A 20,525-nucleotide genomic window follows, 5' to 3' on the forward strand; every position below is an offset into this window, starting at 1 on the left:
CAAAAGAAAGGGCTTCTTTAGTTTATCTCCCAATATCATACTAGAGTGAAGGGTGTGAGATTGAATATGGTTGGGACTTACATTCTTTAAGTTAGATTCTTAAGTACTCTATTTTGTTGTTGTTTATGGTTATAATTATTAAGTTTGAGTTTAAAAGACATCGCCACAATTGTATCTTATTTGCATCTAGAAGGTCAATGTACCTGTCTTTGCCTATGAACTTGTTTGCAATAGGATTAGGAGCCTCGTTTCTCATTTCACTTAATTATAAACAAACCAATATTATTTTTAAATCTTACACACACACAATCAATATTTTTGGCAATCTTGTTTTAAGATACATATAAGATCCCGTTTGTGTAGCATTGATTTACTTGACCTATAAAAAGCCTAAATCATCTTGCCTTAGCAATCTTGTTTTAATAAACATATAAGATCCTTGAAACAATCATTAGAAGTCACAAAAGTGGACTGTTACAATCAAAGAATATATTTGATTGCTTTAGGTTTAGTTTCATTATCGACAATGTACTTCAACCTTGTTGTATCAACTTATAGCAGATTTGGATTATTGGTCAAACAAGAAAATCTTGTAGTTGTACTTTCCAACTCTAAGGTCAACTATAGGAATGCTATTAATACCACTTAGGGATGGTTTGGATTCAAAAGTTTACTATTGGGACGACATGAATCTACACTTATTTAAATGATTTTTTAAAGATCGATTTACCCATCGTGTGCATTATTTTGATCAGGATGGAATTGCTGGCTACTTTGCAAACCTTTAGCATAGCCAGGCCTGTTGAATTGTCCCCAACTTTCATTGCCCCACCCTCTCCTCCTTCCAAATTGGTGCAAGTGTTGAGGCAAAAAGTACAATGTTATGATGTACATCCAACAGCCAAACTTTATTTGGTCCCTACTATAGTGTTAGATTTCTACCTTTTCAAGTTTCTTTTTATACTATTGCACAAAATTATCATCCATTAGAACCGCTGTCACCAACAATAGTTGTCATTCAAATCTATACACATGGTTTGTCAACCCTCATGCATCCATTTGTTTTTGAAGTATGATATGAGATTCTTTATTATTAGCATATGAATGTCTTCACTATCCCCTTAAAAGTCTCAAGTCAATCCATGTCCCTGTTTTGAATATTGGCATACCATTGCATAATTGCATTAACATTAATGTCGTCCCAAAAAAATCATTTAATAAAATATCTAGTTTCAAACGCAACAGGATCACAGATTTTAAATCACCATGAGGACACATTTTTATCATAAACCTCGTGTTGACAGTGAATATTTGTTTTTGTTCTACCGCAACCTTTTTTATTTGTTTGTAATATGAGAAATGTTGCAGTTTTCTAAGTCATCAACTTAAACTTAAAAGTCATCTACCTTATTTTCATAGGAAAAGACCTTGTATTCTTCTCCGTTGCAGAATTTTAAGATATACTCATCCCTAAAGTTGGTAACTTCATTGGTTCTTTCCATCTCAAAGGACCCATGGTCCAACAAATGAAAAAACATCAGTACTTATAATCAAATATAACACCTTGCATATTGTCTAAATTGTAAAACTACATGCAAATTGCATCACATGTATGTTGCATGGCAAATCTTTCTCTCTTTTTTTGTCAAGACAGGAAAGATTTATTAACTGAAGATTATTCGGTTCCTATATAAAGAAACGTATTGTGCTAATTGAGACCACAACATATGACTTCACAACAGACGTTAACCCATTCTCAAATTTGGTAAGAAGTCCTTTAAAAGGAGTTGTAACATCCAAGCAAAATTATGAATTCATTTAATTATAGCAAAACATTGGACGTACAAGACATATTTGGAGGTGAGTCCTGTTTTAACCCGCCATTTATTTGAAATCTCTTTCCAATGGCATCCATCAATGAGCACAAAATCCTGAACTGCCATTGGGACACATATTCATCATAAGCCTCTTGTTCCCAAAGGTGGTCTCAGTAAGGCCGGCATCCCAAAAAATAATGGACAAGAATTATCCTCAAGTTCAAATAAGCATTTCAACATTTTTTACAGTATGTAAAATATTTAAAAAGGATGGTCACCTTCAGTGAACATATATCAGTTTATTACTTATAAATGGGGACTAATGGATTCGCTGCCTCTCTTTTCAATAGTTATCAAACAAGCAGCTATGAAATTGTACTTATAAGACTGTAAGATGCAATCAAGGTTTGGAAGAAAATCAATTCTGGATATAATCCTCGTGAATAAATAAGATATTAGCACTTATGTAACATATTGCTTTATTTAGAGAAGGTTTATAATAGTTTTCTGGATTTGACAGTGTGCAAATTTTATTTACATGTCAGATCAAACTGCATGATTGATCATCACAATGAGATAGCCAAAGAAGAGATGATGGATCATGAAGTTCGATCCAAAACATTCACGGTCAAATCTGGAAATCTGTAATAAATTGTTAATATGAACTGCAGAAACTACATGCTATTTAATTAGAGAAGGTTTATACAAACAAACAAAATTCATGTAAATCCAGGTTGCAGTGAGATATCATACACTAGAATAACAATAGAAAGCATTCGACAAGATAATGCAATGCATAGGCTTTTGGTAGTATTATCAAAGTAACACTAGAAATATTCTCAGAACTTCCACTAAATTGTGAATGTTACTAAAATGTTCGACGAAATTAAAACTTAAGATACCTAATACTATCAAACATCGAGTTTACTATTAAAGAATATTAAGAGCAGAAACAAATGCAGTACATTAACTTAATATTGCTCTGACGTTTATGGAAACAGCCTCATATATCCCTTCTTAAAGCATTTCATTTTTAATGAAATGAGGGAAACGGGGACAAGAATAAATGGAAACAAATCAATCTGGCAAAATTACTTCTTATTTTTTCAGGAGAAGAGGAATGAACGTTTTGCAAATCAAAACTCAAAGAATATGCAGGAAAACCCTTGGCAGCAGAAAATTGGGCTTTGTGGGAACTTCCCAGATGCCAAATTATTAACTTTCCACTAACAAGAATGTTGAACAAAAACTAAGCAGGCAAACATAAAACCATAGTTGCTACGGAACTCCATTATAGGAACATGGACCACATACACATTCCCCGTACTCACAATGGCGATTACATTTACGTATAAAATAGCTGTCTCCTTACTCATTTACTTATGCACCCTAATTTGATTGTCATCCGCATCCCCGTCCTAGTACTGGTACCGGTACCTCATGTCTCCTGGTGATTATGCATAAAACTATAATTTGAGAAACACAAATTCCTCAATGGCTGGAATCTCACCAATTCTCTTGAGGGACTTCTTGCTTGGTTCCTCATCTACTCCTATTGCCATTACCGCCTTATTTCTAGGAGCAATCCTTCCAACACTCATAAAGTTCACATTTACATTTTCCTCGCCCAGAATGTTGCCAACTGCCCCAATCATACCAGGTTGGTCAATTTGTCTGCAAAGAATCACACTTCCCTCGAGACTAACATCAACACTGAAACTACCAACCTTGGAAAGATGGGGAATCCCATCCTTAACTTTTCCTTCTACAGTGATATCTCCACTATCTGAAATAGCACTGGCAAATTTGGATCCAACATTTGAAATTTGTACTTGTATTGACTCAAGAGGTTCTTGAGGAGAACTATCAAGCTGGATCCTTTCTTCACTTAGTCGCAAACCTCTCTGTCTTGAAACAAAGTCTGCATTTACCAGATTCACAAATGAACTAGAGATAGGCTCAATAATTCCCTTAATAATCATGGCACGAAGTACTCTTGTGTCCAAGTCATCACTAGCTCTTGCAGAGGCATAGGACACTTTCACAAGTTTCACGCCACTGCCACCTGCTACCAGCTGTACTGCAAGTCTGCCCAACTTTTCTGCCAACACCACATAGGGAGCAAGCTCTGAAAGAACCTGATTAAAAACAGTAAAAAAGTCACATTCAGTTCATGTAGATCTATACAGACATGTGAGATATTCATGATTCATAGGCTAAAGCTAATAGCAGTATACTTGTGTACATGCAACTTAGAAATAATCCTGCAGGAATGTGGTATTGAAAATGCACATCAGATATATTCAATCAATTTTGTAGCTTTAAAAAATGTAGAAAAAAGGAAATGGGCTGTACATTTTAGATTTAACATTAGCAAATTTATATCACCCGACCACCCTAAGAAAAGATTTTAGGATTGGATAGGAAGCAAGACATATTTGACTTTATATACAAACAATAACTCAAAACACACAACAAAAAATAAAGTAATAGAACTCATCAATTTTTGGTATTTTTAGAACCAAATGTGACCATCATGCTCCAATCAAGCAAAAAAAAAAAAGAATGGGAGGATAAAACAAAGTGGACAAAGTAGTTTACCTCAGCAGGAACCATTGGCGCATTAACAGCTGTTGCCGCAAGCTCACCTTTCAGGGCTCCAACAACAGCCTCAGCAATTTCTACAGCCACACCTTCCTGCAAAATGAGCACAAGTTGATTTACTTCCCAACAAAATAAACAACCCATCAAAATGAAAAACACAAAAACGTGGCCCTGTTTGCATGTGTATATATATATATATATAGAAACACACACACACGCACACATTTGCTAGTCATAAATACATATATAAGAAATTGACAAACAAATCTAGCTGTAAATGAAAATAAATCTACAAAAGCAAATAACAGCTTTAGCATATTAATAATAATGAGCAGGATTAAGGTCCACATCTCAAACAGATGTACCTGTGCTTCTGTTGTGCTTGCTCCAAGGTGAGGAGTGACTATAACATTTTGATGCTGCACTAACTTGTTGTCTTTGGCTGGAGGCTCCTCTGTGAATACATCTAATGCTGCCTGCATATTGCAATCAAGAAAATATCAATTTTGTTGTTACTCCCAAAAAATTTAAGCAGAAGATTGCCCCAAATTTACATTATCTAAACTGAAATGTGCAATTATAAAAGTATGTATTAAAAAAAAGTTTGGAGCTCTGTCAGCATGTGGGAAGACAGACTCATCATCCATGGGAGCAACTTCAAGCTCTTTCACAGAGATGCATATGATGGGAGCAACTTCAAGCTCTTTCACAGGGATGCATATCCCATTGAATCATTTTCCTCAGCTGACTGTAGCTTTTGTTTATATCATTATTATTGGTATGTTTTGTTTTGTTTACTGATTAGAAAAGTTTCCATTTGTGCCTTCAAATATGAGACACAAAAATGAATGGAAGACATTAAGATGGAGGAATGGAATTTTATCCCTGATTAACAGGAAGCACAGTCAAAATCAAAGGAAAAAAAATTAGATGGGGATTGTGTAATGACCCCCTTTCAGTATCACCTTATACTTAAGTTCACAAATTCTAACAAAACAAGGAACACAATATCGTTAGAACTATAATCTAATCTAGGAATAAGATAAAATGCACGTCTTGTCCTAAAAATTATATAATGTATAATGCAACCAATTATATAATGTATCATCCTAAAAATTAAGCAGCCTTGGTTAGGTCCTCAAATTGGGCCCATTTTAGTATGCATGGGTTCCTACATTGATTTCACATTCTCCTAGTGCTTATCAGACCTTCAAATTAACATTATAAATCCTACATTGACTCAATTTCCTCAAAACTCGAGGTTGGCATCCTCTATTTACCTCCAATCACATAATTCATTTCACCATGTAGGACCTATCTTACCATTTATGCTCTTTCAATACTCTCCCGGCCTCAAATTGAGCTCTACCTGAAAATCCAACATTTACCCCATCTCCCAAGAACCCAAACCAGATTTTAGCTCATTCTCCAAGGTACAGGTGGCCAACGGTGACCTGTCCCTAGGACATGTTGCCAATGGTGCCTTGTTTCAAGGTTTTGGGGCCCAAATTTCACCCAAAAGTCCATGCCACAGTTTAAGCAGGAAATTTTCTTCTGTGGTCAGCCTGCATGAGTTTTAACACCCAAAACAATCGATTTAGTAGATACACCCCCTATATCTCCTCATTTAATATTAATTACTAGCTCCAAGGATCCACTAACAAATGCAAGCATTCACTATCACGATTTCAAGCATTCATGAGCAATAAAGGAAAATTGGAGTTCAATACCCCTTCTACAATCAAGCATCCAAGTCTTCAATCTTCCCAAGCATTCTTCTTCATCAAGGACTGGCAAACTACAACATCTATTATTTAAGGCTTTGTTTTCATGATTTTCTATTAGGTTTTAGTGGAAATAAGCTATTGCATCAACACTTGTGATCACATTCAAAGAAGCATTGGGCTCATCAAGGTCTACGGTGATTTATGTTTCAGATCTAGCTTCTATTCCATCTTTCCTTATGTAATTTCAATTCAATTTCAAGGTTGAATCCTGAACTGGGGTTTGACTTGCCTTTCCCCGTTTTTTGTTTGCAGGAACATGTTGCTAAGTTATCAAATCTTTCTGGGCAATACAGGAGCAGTTGCAAATTTTGTGAAAGTTTCGTCTGAAAGCGCATATCGCCAAAGTCCACCTGTCACCAAGTACAGGTCGAGTTTCAACCTGTCCTGCCATTTTTGGCTCAATTTGGCAGGATGTCACTTTAAAACCTCCAGGTCTCAGATCTGTGATTGCAGCTCATTCCAGTATTTCGACAATCAGAAATTTGAGGCTGAAAGTTCACTTTTTCTATTCCATTTCCAGGTGCATTTGTTCTCATCTCTTTTCCCTTGTACTTAATTAACTTTGTTAGATTAGATCTACCATTAGCATGTCATTTCCAAATCATAGCAACAAAGGAATAGAAACCCTAGGAGCATAGATCTTTTATTGGCATCCTTATCCCTAGGTTGTGCTAATCATATTTGCTTTGTGGTGGTTTCATATTCCAATGTGTGTCATGAATTGGGCAATATTAGCTCATAGATGTTGCTTACCATTTCATACATCACGTATAATAATATAATCATAAATGATAATACATGTGATACATCCATTTTTAGAGTTTAGGGAAATGTCTATAGCATAGAATTCTTATGGTTCAGCCATAATGAGGTCCCTAGCTGACTCTGGGCCCAGAGTAAAAACTTTACCCCACTTGACCTCATGTAAAAACTTTACCCCGCTTGGCCTTAGGTGGTTGTAACCTTGCTCATCAAATAGTGTACCTAGCATAGACTGTATATCATTCCCCTCCATCACACTATTCTTCTATCCCCTTATGATTGGGAATCCCATTGAGATATAAAGGACATGATGAGGGGCCCTAATTATCCCCATCCCTAGGACCAAGAGTGAAAACTTTGTCCTCCTTGGCCTCATGTGGTCATAACCATGCTCATGAGTTGGTATACATAGTGAAGCATGTACGTCGTTCCCCTCCATCACTCTATCGTTCTCTCTTTTTAAAATTGGGGATCTTGTTGAGATAGGGAGGAAATGATGAAGTATTCTAATTATCCCTGATCCGAGAACAAAAACTTTGTCCCCCTCTCATGTGGTCATAACCATACTCATGAGTTAGCGTACAAAGAAAAGCTTGTGCAATGTTCCCCTTCATCATGTTATCCTTCTCTTCTCTCATGGTTGAGGGTCCCTTTCTTGGTTATCTCAATAACTAACCCATATAAGATCGGAGGAAAGATTGCAATAGGGTGCACTTAACTCAAACCTAGGCCCAAGAATGGAATCTTTGTCCCCCTTGGCCTCATTCAGTCCTTAACCAATCTCATGATGTGGTATACCTGGTGAGGCCTCATTGTTCCCCCTCCTTGCACTTATTTTCATTTCCTAATATGGTTGATTATTATAAGTGTATGATTAAAATCTTAATTGTGCCCTTTGAGGATCGCATGACATCTTTTAACTGAGTGTTGTCTTTAACATGTATAATTGTTGTTCTCACAATGAATTATAACCTTTATTGTTTACCATAAACTCTTGATTTCTGCAATAGCTAAAAATGGACATTGCTTTCTCTTCTATTATGATGATCACTGCTCCGTGCCTTTATCACTGTTTCTGATTTTCAGTCTCTCTTATCTCTTCTCTTACCCTCAGAATATTTTCTTCTATTTACCCCCCATACAAAATCTGTTCTAGGCTGTTGTAGACCTTCTCCTATTCATCATATAAGTCTGATAACATCTTTTAGATCTCCTCATATTTCTGCTAATGAATAGATAGATATTCCTTGTGCTTTTCAAATTAGTTGATCTCCTCTTTATATCTTCAATGGTGGGGAACCACACATTTTCATCGTGTCTGCCCTTTGCTATGGTCACAACCTTTGAAAATTACAAGCCTCCAAAAGTGTCACAACCCTTCACCATTTTAGCCCTTTGTGAGAGTCGCAACCTTTTCATAATTACCACCTTTTGAGAAGGCCAAAACCCTTCATTATTGATGTCCTCTGAAAGAGTCACGGCCTTTCATAATTACAGCCCTTTTGAAAGATTCACAACACTTCATAACTTAAGTCTTTGGAAGGAATCATTCCTTATTTTCTTGTTCTTTTTTATTATTTCTTCAATCACGTCTTCTCTTTTCTCTTCTTTCTCTCTCAAATGAACTCTCCTCTTAGGTTGAGGGAGTTACAATTCTTCATTACATATCATATGACCTTTCATTTAACTTAACTAACTTGCAAATATATTATATTTATATTTTTATTCTATTATTATTATTTATTATTAAATCCTATTTCAGAAAGAGAACATTACAATTTGAAGAAGATGTTATTGGGATGGGGAGAAACAAAAAAATGGTCTACAACAGAGATTACTTGAATCCTCAAGAACGGGAGCATACTTCCATTGTATTGTGGGAGATGAGAGTTGCCAACTATTGCACAAAGTGAAAAATTATTTGTTTCAAACACAGAGAAGAACAAGACTTGTCAACCAAGCACGGAGGAAGAACTGATAAAGGTAGAAGGTTTGCACAACCTGCAGGTAAAATCAGTAAGTACCATTCAGCCTTCCCTATGAAGCTTGTGTTAAAAAAGATTGTGTTAAAATCAAATTAGGAAACTCGGGATGCCATCAAAGAAAAGTAACTAGGTTAAAACATGCTAGGGTTTCTTCATGTGCTAGGATCTTAATGTTATTTCTGTACAATGGCCTAGATTTGCAGTGTGTAATAAAATTAAAATATGCAAATAGGAAAAACATGGAATTTCAGGAAGTTTTTGAGTATAGGAATTTTTGCTTGCGGCAATACCATGAGACTGAAATTTAGATTTGCACGGACTTTCTGCTCAAACAACCTGCGAATGGTTTGAAACAAAGTGTGCTTCTATTGTAACCATCTTTAAGAAGACTATTGTAACCATCCCAAGTGATTCTTTTAGAAGATCGGAAGTAAGGTCTGCAGTCATGTAACCATCATGGAATGATGGAAATAAGCATTGGCGCAACTTAGGCAAAGTGTGAAATTGTTCTTTCGTTGTAAGGATTTGAACAACTGAAAACCCTTTTTTCAATTGTCCTTTCGATAAAGCTTGATGAGGAATATTTCTAATACCATGGACTAAGTTTGCTTGTAAAAGAATGAATTGACTGGATGTTATTGTCAATAATTATCCAATGTGACAAGAAAGTTCCCGAGTTGTGGTTAGTGATCCCAACAAGGTTGTTGTGACTCTTGTGGAGACAAGGAATGATGATTTGTTTAATGGCAAACAAAGGTCTTACTGATTTCCTTTGTGAAATCGCACTCTTGCATGTTTCCTTGCAGGTGGATATTCCAAAGGCTAAAATGAGAAAATTCTTTGGCAATGGAGTATTTGGCATCGTCATTTCCAAAGCATTTCCTTGTTCCTCAATGGGTTCATGACAAAAAAAGAGGAAGCCAGCATGGAAGAAGGGTTGGGATATACAACATGACAATTTTCAACCACCTTAAAAGGGCAATCGATAAGAGGAGCTGAAGAAGAGATTGATGGGGCTGGAAAGTGTTGCGTACAGATGCCTAGGTCCTCTTGCTATTGTTGAAGCTAAAATAAATAAAAGACACTAATGTTGTAGAATAAGCCCTTCAAGAGTTTGTGAAGATAATGCAAGAAGAGAGCTGCAAGCGGGAGGCAGATGAGGCTACTCATGAAACATATGTCAATGAGTTTAACTTGAAAACTACACAATTGAATCCTGATAGGAATATCACTATTTGACTTGTAGAAAATACCTTATAATTATCAATTGACAAGCTAAAGGGGCTCTATAATGAATGGTTCAAAAGACACAAACTTCTTGAAGGTTTTGCAAATGAGGTATTAGGCTAACTAGGAACCTTGGAGGAAACTTCATGGTTAAGCACGCTTGAGTTGGACTAATATTGGGATGGATGAGCTCCAAGAAAGGCTTGATGCTTCACCGGTGTGAGCATCGTGTAGATGCAATGAGTGCAAAGTGTTCCATTCATTATCATGAGAGATGGGTTCTTGTGAACCACTGCTCATGAAACATGGGTCAATGAATTTGACTCGAAAACTACACAGCTGAAACCTGATAGCAATATCACAATTTGACTTGCTATGGAAAATATCTCCTACTTATCAATAATGAGCCAAAGGGGCTCTATAATGAATGGGTCATAAGGCACAACACTTGCTGAAGGTTTTGCAAAGGAGGTAGCAAGCTAAGTGGAATTAACCTTGGAGAAAACTCCATGGTTAGCATACTTGAGTTGGAGCAATAATGGGATGGGTCACCTCCCAAAAAGGCCTAATGCTTCACCACTATGAGCATCACCTAGATGCAATGAGTGATAAGTGTTTCATTCATTCTCATGAGAGATGAGATCTTTTGAACCACTTTTCATGAAAGATGGGTCAATGAGTTTGACTTAAAAACTACACAGTTGAATCTTGATAGCAATATCACAATTTGACTTGTTATGGAAGTACCTCCTATGTATCAATTGACGAGTCAATGGGGCTCTATAATGAATTGTTCATAAGGCACAAAACTTGCTGGAGGTTTTGCCAACTGAGCTTAACCTTGGAGTAAACTCCATGGTTAAGCACACATGAGTTGGAGCAATATTGGGAAGGGTGACCTCCTGTGAAGGCCTAATGCTTCACCCCTATGAGCATCAACTTAATGAAATGAGTGCTATGTGTTCCATTCGTTCTCATGACAAATGAGTTCCTTGTGAATCACTAATCATGAGACATGGGTCAATGAATTTAACTAAAAAAATACACAGTTGAGTCTTGATTGCAATATCGTTACCTCTCATTTGACAAGGGGAGTCGGGACCAAGTTTCCAAGTTGGACTGTGTTCTTTCTTATGATTCCTATTTGGCTGAGTATCCTATTCCTTCTAAAGAGCTTGGTGGCTTGTTTCCAGACTAGGTGTAGAATGCCACACAGCTCCAGCTGTGAGGTGAACAGACATAAAGCTACCAAAAGTGGATAGAGCAGTGGAGTGACCAAGGGATCTGTTAAATATTTCTAGGTAACATTATGAACCTGACGGTCATGGCGCTTTTGGTATGGCTGGAGGAATTTCTGCATGTTATTATAATATTTGATACTTTAGTGCTCCATACTGTTGAGCTGTGCCATATAAGAAAAGGATTGATACTTCTTGTGTCATATGCTTGAGAATTTGTTGAGACTGTTACTTAAGTTTGATGGAAGGCCAAGTTCTAATTATTATTGCTGTATCAGTCCTTTCCAATAACTTGTTTTGATTTGTTAATATGTAATTCCTCAATGAACATATATCAGATTTGTATACCTCTATTCCACATTTAATAAAAATAAGTAATTGTCCCTCCAGGGAAAAACATACTCAGCAAACTATTTCTTATTTCATCAGCATCTAAAGGTGAAAATTTAGCTATGGGCTTCAGTAAGATTGTTTCGATGATTGCAGATATTTCGAAGCAGGCTGTCTCCAACCCAATATAAATCTAATTCTAATCGGAAAAATGGCCCTATTCTAATTGACAAAATGATCCTATTCTAATAGATAAGATGGATCATATGTTTATATGTGTAGAACTCAAAATGTGTCAGAATTCACAAGATTTGACTTTCATCTAACATATGAAAACCCAGAGATTGAAGAATTGGACCAAATACATAGGAATTTAAGTTAAGAAGAACATGCCTGAGCTACAATTCCACTATCTAGTGCCCTGACCAGTGCCTCTTCGTCAATAACACCACCCCTAGCAACATTTACTATGCGTGCCCCCTTCTTCATCTTGGCAAAAGCTTCATCATTAAATATCTTGTCTGTGGCAGGTGTTAATGGCATGTGTAATGAAATAAAATCAGCAAGAGCTATAGCCTCATCAAATGATACCAAATCAACACCCACAGCTCGTGCTCGATCAGCAGGGGCATATGGATCATGAGCAATAACATTCATCCCCAGACCTTTAGCACGTCGAGCAACTTCTGACCCAACCTTACCAAAACCCATGATTGCAAGTGTCTTCCCAACTAGAGAGACACCTACATACTTGTTCCGTTGCCACTTGCCTGCAATAAGCACAATTTCCAGAAAAGTAATCAATAATGACAAAACAAAAATGGATTTTCTATGCATCGAATAAAAAATAAAAGATGACAAAACTGAAACTGATTTGAAACTAGTCAACTACAAAAACAACACCAATACAAGATCAATATCCAACCGCAGCTGAAGAATAGCTTCTCTCTGCAATGTCTTCCCCAAGAACGAAATTGGAAGAAGAAAATAAGTTTTAGCATATATTAAATTCAATTGTAAGCACTCGATGTTTGGGTCAGATAGAGTGCCAACAGAAGTAAGAAAATCAAATATCTACTCAGGTCTATATAAAGGTATGCCCAAATAAGTGACGCTAATTATACATATCCAACTCAATAGCTTTAGAGTTCAAAAAGGATTTGGCCATATTGATAAGTTAAAGCCAAATAACTTCAATGTTTCTGACTCTGCATTTGCCTTCATTTAAAATATATTCATTAATATTTACTATTATATGACTAGCATGTATCCCCTCTCATTTTGCTTTGTTTGACTTTCCTTGTTTTTCCTAACAGTGACAGTTATAATGATAGTATTTTAATTATGTTGCAGATTTGGGTTCAGGTTCAGCCATACAACTTTTTCCCCTCAAGCTCAGCATGCTTGGGTATTTATTTGTTTATTAGTATATAAATATAATTATATCATTAAATTGATATCTCCCATTAAAGGGTTATGGGGAAAAGGAATGCAAGAATAGGGTGGAAGCCTCTCATGACCCTATGTCAGAAGAAGTTCAAACAGAGGGTAAAGTTGTCTTACAACACTAGGACTTCACAAATTCATCCTGTCATTTATCAGCAATTCCCTTCAGCGGTGATTAGGGAAGTACTGGGAACTAGACAAAGGAAATTGAACTGTGCCCACACCTAGAAGGAGTATAATGAAGTCATAATAATATATTACAGATGACTATATATTCGTCTTATAAGAGACCCAGTGTCGCATAATGAACAGCAACAAGATGAAAACAATAAAATGGTTGATGGCTCAGCAGTATAGTTGCACTTGCTGATAGGTAGCAGCAATGATATAATATATTTGGTTAATAAGACAAACAGAAATTAATAATAAATTAAAATAACTATTAATTAAATACTCAAGGAGGTGTTATTCTCTTAAGAAATAATTCATTCATTGGAAAAAAATACAATCATTAAAGTCAATTGACTCTTTACCAATAGGCAAACTGTTTGGATAAGACATGACTCTCGGCAAAAGGGTAGCAGTCACATATATATGGCAGATAGAAGCAACGGAAGAAGGCATTAGAGGATTTGGATATCAGGCAACCTAAGGGAAAATATCAGAGAGAATGTATAAGCATAGCTGCTTACTGTTAATCATCTGCAGCTCAAGAACAAACATGTAGTAATTCATAACGGTATGCTGTGACCTATAATATGAGCATATATTAATGTATATTCTTAGCAGCCCGAAAGTCCTTTGTCCCTCCTTGGGCACACATATCCCAATATCCCATTTAGAAACATATCCAATACAACCCAGAAAAATATTTGAAAACAAGTCCATGCAACTTCGGTATATTAATAATATTGTCTTAGACTGTCATCAATGCTTGTGACTAATTATGTTTTTGATTAATGTAAAACCAGGCTTTGAAAGGACCCGAAACCCTTAAAAAAATGATCACAAAAGATAAACCATAACAGCCTACTACAAGGAATGGATCAAGACCAATATGAGGGTTTTACAAACAGGCTCCAACAACCTAAGACAAAAGTTGCATCAGGAGCAACATGCAACTAAACACACTAGAAAGGACGAGAGATTTCCAGCCCAAATGCCCACAACAAGAAATAGTTAAGAATTTCCTTTGGTCTTGTTCTTATGGAAGCAAAGGGTCATCAAAAGAGGGCAAAGAAATATTAGACTTTTCTCCCTTTTACTGTTATCCAGTCCTCTTCCACCTTAGCCATAGCCTCCTACCAAAACCAGAAAATCCAGCACTAAAGACCCCACGCAATGGGGAGGAAGCACAGCACTGATCACAGCAGAACCAGTGATAGGGGACACAACAATGTCCACCAAAAAACCAATGATAGAGATCACAACAACCAGAAAGGCAGAACCAGCAACACAGTCAACAAGACCCCAGGAAAAGCCCCACCACTGGCAGCCAGACTCTGAGACGCAATAGGAGCAGAGTCGGCAACACCAGATGGTGCAGGAGCACCTAGGTGAAACCCTGGCTCTCCTAGGTTATTTTTGGCTTGTAGTGGCTCTAGCCAAGCCACTAGTGAATAATAGGGCGTTTAGAGTACTAATGGTGTGTTTAGGTGTTTGGGATGCCAAGCAGGTGGGTTGGAAGCAAGTTGTCAAGTTTTGACACAAAATTGCTAAGATTGCCAAGTTGCAACTATGCAAGCAATTTGGGACTTGGAGCCTCAAAATGATAAGTTAAGGCATAAGACATGTGGAAATGTGTTAGGGGGTCTAATTTGACCAAAAGGCATTGATTTGGGAGGTCCAAGGCAAAATAGGAGCAAAATGTAAAACGTTGTCAAGTTGTCATTGACAACATTGCAACTTTGTAATGTTGTCATGACAACATTTCTTGCAAATGACTAAAAAGTGGTTATGGAGCAGTTCTAGCAGTTGGAGCTTGAGACATTGGAGGTTATAAGGACATCCACGACCTGATCAAGGGGTTTGGATAGTCATTTTGGTGAATTTGAACAATAAGAGCAAATCAATTTTGTTGCAATTTCATCAGTCTTGCTTGCAAGTTGAACATCTCAACTTTGATGAGTTAATCAGCAGTACTGTAGATGGTAGATTGTTGGAGTAGTTCATTTTCTTGCTCTGTGTACTTAATTAGGTGCATTTGTTTCCATTTGTGTGTGTTTGAAAAATCTTTCTTCTCTGGCCAGTTCTCTGGTTTGTCCAGGGTGAGGAAGACAAAAATGCCTCTTCCATAAAATCCCACTGTAGGACTGTAATGTCGCCATTGATTGCCAGCATCAGAATTTCAGGGATTAGCCTGATATTGGATCCTCATAGGCTAATGAGGATGGTTATAGGACCTTCTAAGGATTGATTCATCTCCAAGATTCAGTGATTTATGATTTTGGCCTTCGTTCGATGTCATTTGGACTCCATTTGCCATACTTACTATGTATAGTAAGTCAGGGGTAATAGAGATAGACCCTTTCTATTTTTAGAAAGTGTATTTGTTCACATGGGGAATTATGACGAGAGATTCCTATTTTAGACGGCACGGCAATCAGACAAGTATTCCAAGAAATATTAAAGTTCAAGTGACTAAAGTGATTTATTTAATATTTTAAGGTTATAAAGTTATAAAGTTACTTAAGTAACTAAAAGATGAAATAGTCTTTTATCCCACATTGCTAAGATGTTTGTATCTCTTCACAACTCGAGATTATAAAAGAAGGCTTTTACATTGGGATTAGAACCATGAAAAAAAAAATAACAATATAATACTGTTGAAAACGGTTACCTAGTTGTGACTAGTTGCCAAAGGACGAAATCCCTAAGGCATTGGAGTAGTGGGATGTAGCCCCTGGCTGCTCAGATTGGATTTGAATTCTGCAGATTGTGTTCAAGTTTGGGTAGACGTATCTTAATTATCAGCTTGCAGAGACATCTGTCATCACTTTCAGACGTGCCTAGAAGGAAGTCTGAAGTTAAGCCGTGGAGATTAGACTGTCGTGAGTAAGAAGATTATCTGAGTTACAGCGAACAGAAATTCCACGGGTCACATATTTCGAGCAACAGCAAGAAGAGGTGTTCGAGTTGCAGTCCAGTATAAGTCTGCAGGTGGTTTGAGCCGAGTTTGGCATTCGGATGATTCGCTAGCGTGTGCAGGAGAATATCTGAAGGTTGCGGACAGAACCATTGATCACAGCAACAAGGTTAAAAGACACTCATGAACAACAGTCGACTTACCAGGTGAAACATAGCAGACTAGGAGCTGGATAACCACCATTATGTTGAGTTCTTGTGGGCGTGAGTACTACAGTAGTCTATTGCACAAGTCAACAACATCCATGTACTGACGGCATACCAGGTTCTTGTTATGTATTACATATGTGTTTGATATTAAATGAGAAAGAATTGTATTATATCCAAACCGATATGTCCATTAAGTTTGGTTCAACAGTTAACTGTTATGTGTGATGAATAGTAGATGCGAAATCTGAAAATCCGATTGTATGCCAAGGTTCAAACTAAACTTAATACAGTATTCTAGAGTTTATTTAATTTCAATGATATCATAATTTGACATTTAAACTACACACCAACTGTTTGATAAAATTCACAAGTCCAGATTTAAGATTTTTCTGATCAAATTAAGCAAGGAATATTACAAGGACTATCACAACCTGTTGGGGCATAGAAGGGCACTCTATGTACAGTGTAAATACTTATTTTGGAGGCCTGAAAGTATGATTTGCTATTTTTTACATCTTTCGCTAGGCGAGTCAGCAAGCACCTGACTAGGAGCAAGAAGCATAACAGTGGATTGGTACATGAGTGGATGGATTGGTAGTGGAGTGAAATTAATAGAGGAGTGTTGAATGGTCTTGTGGGACACTGAAGGGTGAAATCTAGAGTTGTGGAAATCAACCCAAGCAAAATCAACAAGGAAGAATAAAAACAAAAAGAATCCCTTAAAGAATTGAGCTTTTTGGTCATTGGACTACGCAGACACCTAGGGCACCTGAAACCACCAAAATCTTGAAACTTTCACAAAAGGGTATCTAGAATGGAGGTTTGTTTTTAGGGTCCTTAAGAAAGTTTCGAAGTAATTTTGCCAAAACTGCATTTGGGGGCCTAATTGGGGCTATTTGTCCTACTAGCCCTACTTCCTAGGGAATGAAGAGATCGAGTAGGGAGCAAAGGGTTTAGTGACCAATTAAGGTCAAGAATGGTGGAAATAAGACGTTTCAAGGTCCATCCATCCATGGAAGTGTTGAGAGGAGAGTTAAAGAGTCTTGGAGTGGTTTGATGGTGCAAAGCCAAGGGGATTGCTAAGGAGTCAGTCTTGGTGGAGAGTTTCTTGTGAGTAGGAGAATAGGATTGAATCTCCTAAGGTAGAGGTTGTCTAGAGAGACCCCTTAGGACTCTAATAGAGGTCCTAGTGTAGACCTAGAAGGTAAGGTCTATTTGAGAACCCTAAAAGAAGTGGGTTTCTTGGAAGCTCCCCAAGACCAACCATCTCAAAGACATCTAGTGAAAGAGCTGAGCAATCCACCATGCTGGACTTGGCACAACCTGTTAGAAACAATAGTCCACCAAGATAACTGGGGGGGGGTTGAATCAGCTATCCAACAATTCAAACATTTATCTTCTTTAAACAAACTTAACCATTCAACCAAAGTAAACAGCAACCATAATAAAATGTTCATAAACAAATACATCAGATATGTTGACTAGGGAAACCCTTGATCAGAGGGAAAACCCCGGTGGGAATGATGCCCACAAAATGATGTACTAATATAAATATTCCTTGTTAGAGGATGGACCCTATTAGGAGTATATTACAACATTTAGTACATACAATACCTGTTATAGGAGACTTTGAATCCCTGTTAGGAGTTGTAGTATAATGTCTGCAAGGTGAGCCCACTGCCCAAACATGCAATTTCAACTACAAGAAGACCTCGCTGCTCAAACAAGTAATTTACTGTTATCTTTCTTCTTTCCTTTGTTCTGTTAACCGAACCAATCACTATCAAGCCTTGTAGGCCAGGTCACGAACCTCAGATCCAAATACCAAACCTCGAATCACTCGGCAAAACTTCGGCAATGAAATTTCCTTCACTTCCACAATGCTCTGCTCAACTTCGCATTCCGTACTCTCTGCCACTTATCATCAATCTTCAAGATCATAGAATCCATACCATGATAAAGGAAAATGTCCTTCCTTTATACCAAGTCCTTAAAACAATTCCCTGAGTCGGCTGTTAGTCCTCAATTAATTATTATTGGACCACATTAAGAACATGTTACACTTAGCGATAACATTAATCTTCCATCTTGCAACTTGAATAACTTTCCGTGCACGCAACATTATGATGAGCCAGCTTAGCCACGTCATTACCAACATGTCATCTTCATGTCCTTAACCTTGATTCTCAGAATAACAATTTTGCTAAGAGATATAACAAGTTTACCAGAACATGCCTCTGTAAACTCTATCTCAAAACAGACATCACCAAAACTCTCATAACTTCTTCTAGACTTATCATTTCTTCTTCCAACATTAACTGCATTTACCAGATACTCAGAATTATCTCCCATAACCTCATATACTTATAATACTCAACTAGCCATCCGTACCAACTTGATCTTTCCGTTGTTCTTCTGTCAGATACCACAGAAAACTACTATGTTGTCATCAATGACAAACTCGGTCATGAATGTAACATATCATCATAGTAGCATATCTACAATACTCCCCCATAGGAATATCATCAGCATTCATGCTTGCAATGAATCTTCTAACAATCTCCTAAATCTTCGAACACAACCAACATCCAACAATGGATCAACTTGAGAAGAAGGCTCAGAGCCAGGAGGATCTAGCGACAAGCAAGTTTCCCTTCTCAGCAGATCTATTCTTCAACAAGCCACCAGAAATCCCCAACAAAGATCTTTGAGCCTCTACAATCAGAGTAGGAGCAGCAAAACCACCTCCATCCAATGAGGAAGTAGGTCCCTTCCCGCCCAGAATAGAGACCGGCACATAGGGCCCTTAGACAAGGAAGATGTAGTCCCCCCAACCAGCAGCGAGAGAGACAAACCCCCAACCCCAGAGGCACCCGACGCAGCTCGAGACTAAGAGGCATCCAACGTAGGAGAAGATAATGCCAACACCCTTGCCTTTGACGCAGCGCAGAGGAACACTTGAAGCCTCAGACACATTGTTGTTTGAAACAAGAAAACGTGCAAGCACAGAGCCATTTGAAACTGGCGAACACATGAGAGACATGAAGGTTCAAAGTTGTTGATCCTTGTGGATATTTATGTTCACTTATACAATACATTCATAAATTAGCATATTTTTTCAATAAAAGGCATTATCATTAACATTTAGATGTGTTGTTAAATTATTATCTATGATCATGTCTAATATATGATAAATGGAACTATGATTTAGAATGCATATTTATCTTCGCACCAAGCCATGGTGTGGGAATGTGTTGGCTTGGGAAAACAGTAATGAGGTCACCTTCTAAGCATGCCACCTCATGTTGGACTAAGGAGTCCGACTGGGCCAAAGGGGGACACAGGAATTGCCTTTGGGATTAGGTGGATGGACTTTCCAAGCACCTTGCTAGATGCTCCTTAGGACCTTTGCCAAGGTGAACAAATGCCTTGGGATGTTGAATCGTTGGAGAAAAGATAGAAGTGACAAGGATGAAGAAAATGGTGATTGGACACCATACTAGGTATGCAACCTCATTTGTATGGCAAGGGCCACTGGGGCCAACGGGGGTGGTATATCCATTCTTGGGCCTCAGGTCGGGGTCTCTCGGGCACCTCAACAAATCACCATACCATATTATCTCCATGATTGTGACATATCTTAAATATGATTCAAGTATCCTACTAGATATATGTATATTTCTAATGCAAGCATGTCTAATTATAAACTATGATTATAGTATTTGTTTGCACGAATCCTTATCAAGATACAAAGGTATCCCTGAACACTACTTGATTTTATTGTAATTTAAAGTAACATTAAATACTGATAATTAGAAGACATTGCAAAGCCCCTGGAAGGTTTTGTCAAGCTAGTTCAATTTTCACAGTGCAGGAAAAAGGCAATCATGGACTGGCTGGCAAGGGAGTTAAATTAGAGATGGATCTCTTATGCATGGAAAATCCATACACTTGGGGGCACTCACTAATAACGTTGCAAAACATGAAGCATTAATTCTCAGTCTAGCTCTTGCTTAAATCATTGGGTGGCAGAAG

General features: G+C 37.4%; 1 protein-coding gene across 1 annotated transcript in view; it reads right to left on the reverse strand.

Moving 5' to 3' along the window:
- Positions 1-2,900: 2,900 nt before the first annotated feature.
- The window catches only part of LOC149568130 (D-3-phosphoglycerate dehydrogenase 1, chloroplastic-like), a 52,269-nt gene continuing 34,644 nt past the window's right edge, over positions 2,901-20,525 (reverse strand). Inside the window, exons 2-5 of the mRNA XM_089821130.1 lie at positions 12,140-12,520; positions 4,787-4,893; positions 4,419-4,514; positions 2,901-3,955 (exon numbers count right to left, since the gene is read on the reverse strand). Coding sequence (XP_089677256.1) covers positions 3,284-3,955; positions 4,419-4,514; positions 4,787-4,893; positions 12,140-12,520 — 1,256 coding nt within the window. The 3' untranslated portion in view covers positions 2,901-3,283. The remainder of the gene's footprint in view (positions 3,956-4,418; positions 4,515-4,786; positions 4,894-12,139; positions 12,521-20,525) is intronic.

The sequence above is a fragment of the Cupressus sempervirens genome, chromosome 3 (genome assembly GCF_028749045.1).
Source record: "Cupressus sempervirens isolate cs-2001-9-10 chromosome 3, ASM2874904v1, whole genome shotgun sequence".
In the NCBI taxonomy this organism is placed as follows: Eukaryota; Viridiplantae; Streptophyta; class Pinopsida; order Cupressales; family Cupressaceae; genus Cupressus; species Cupressus sempervirens.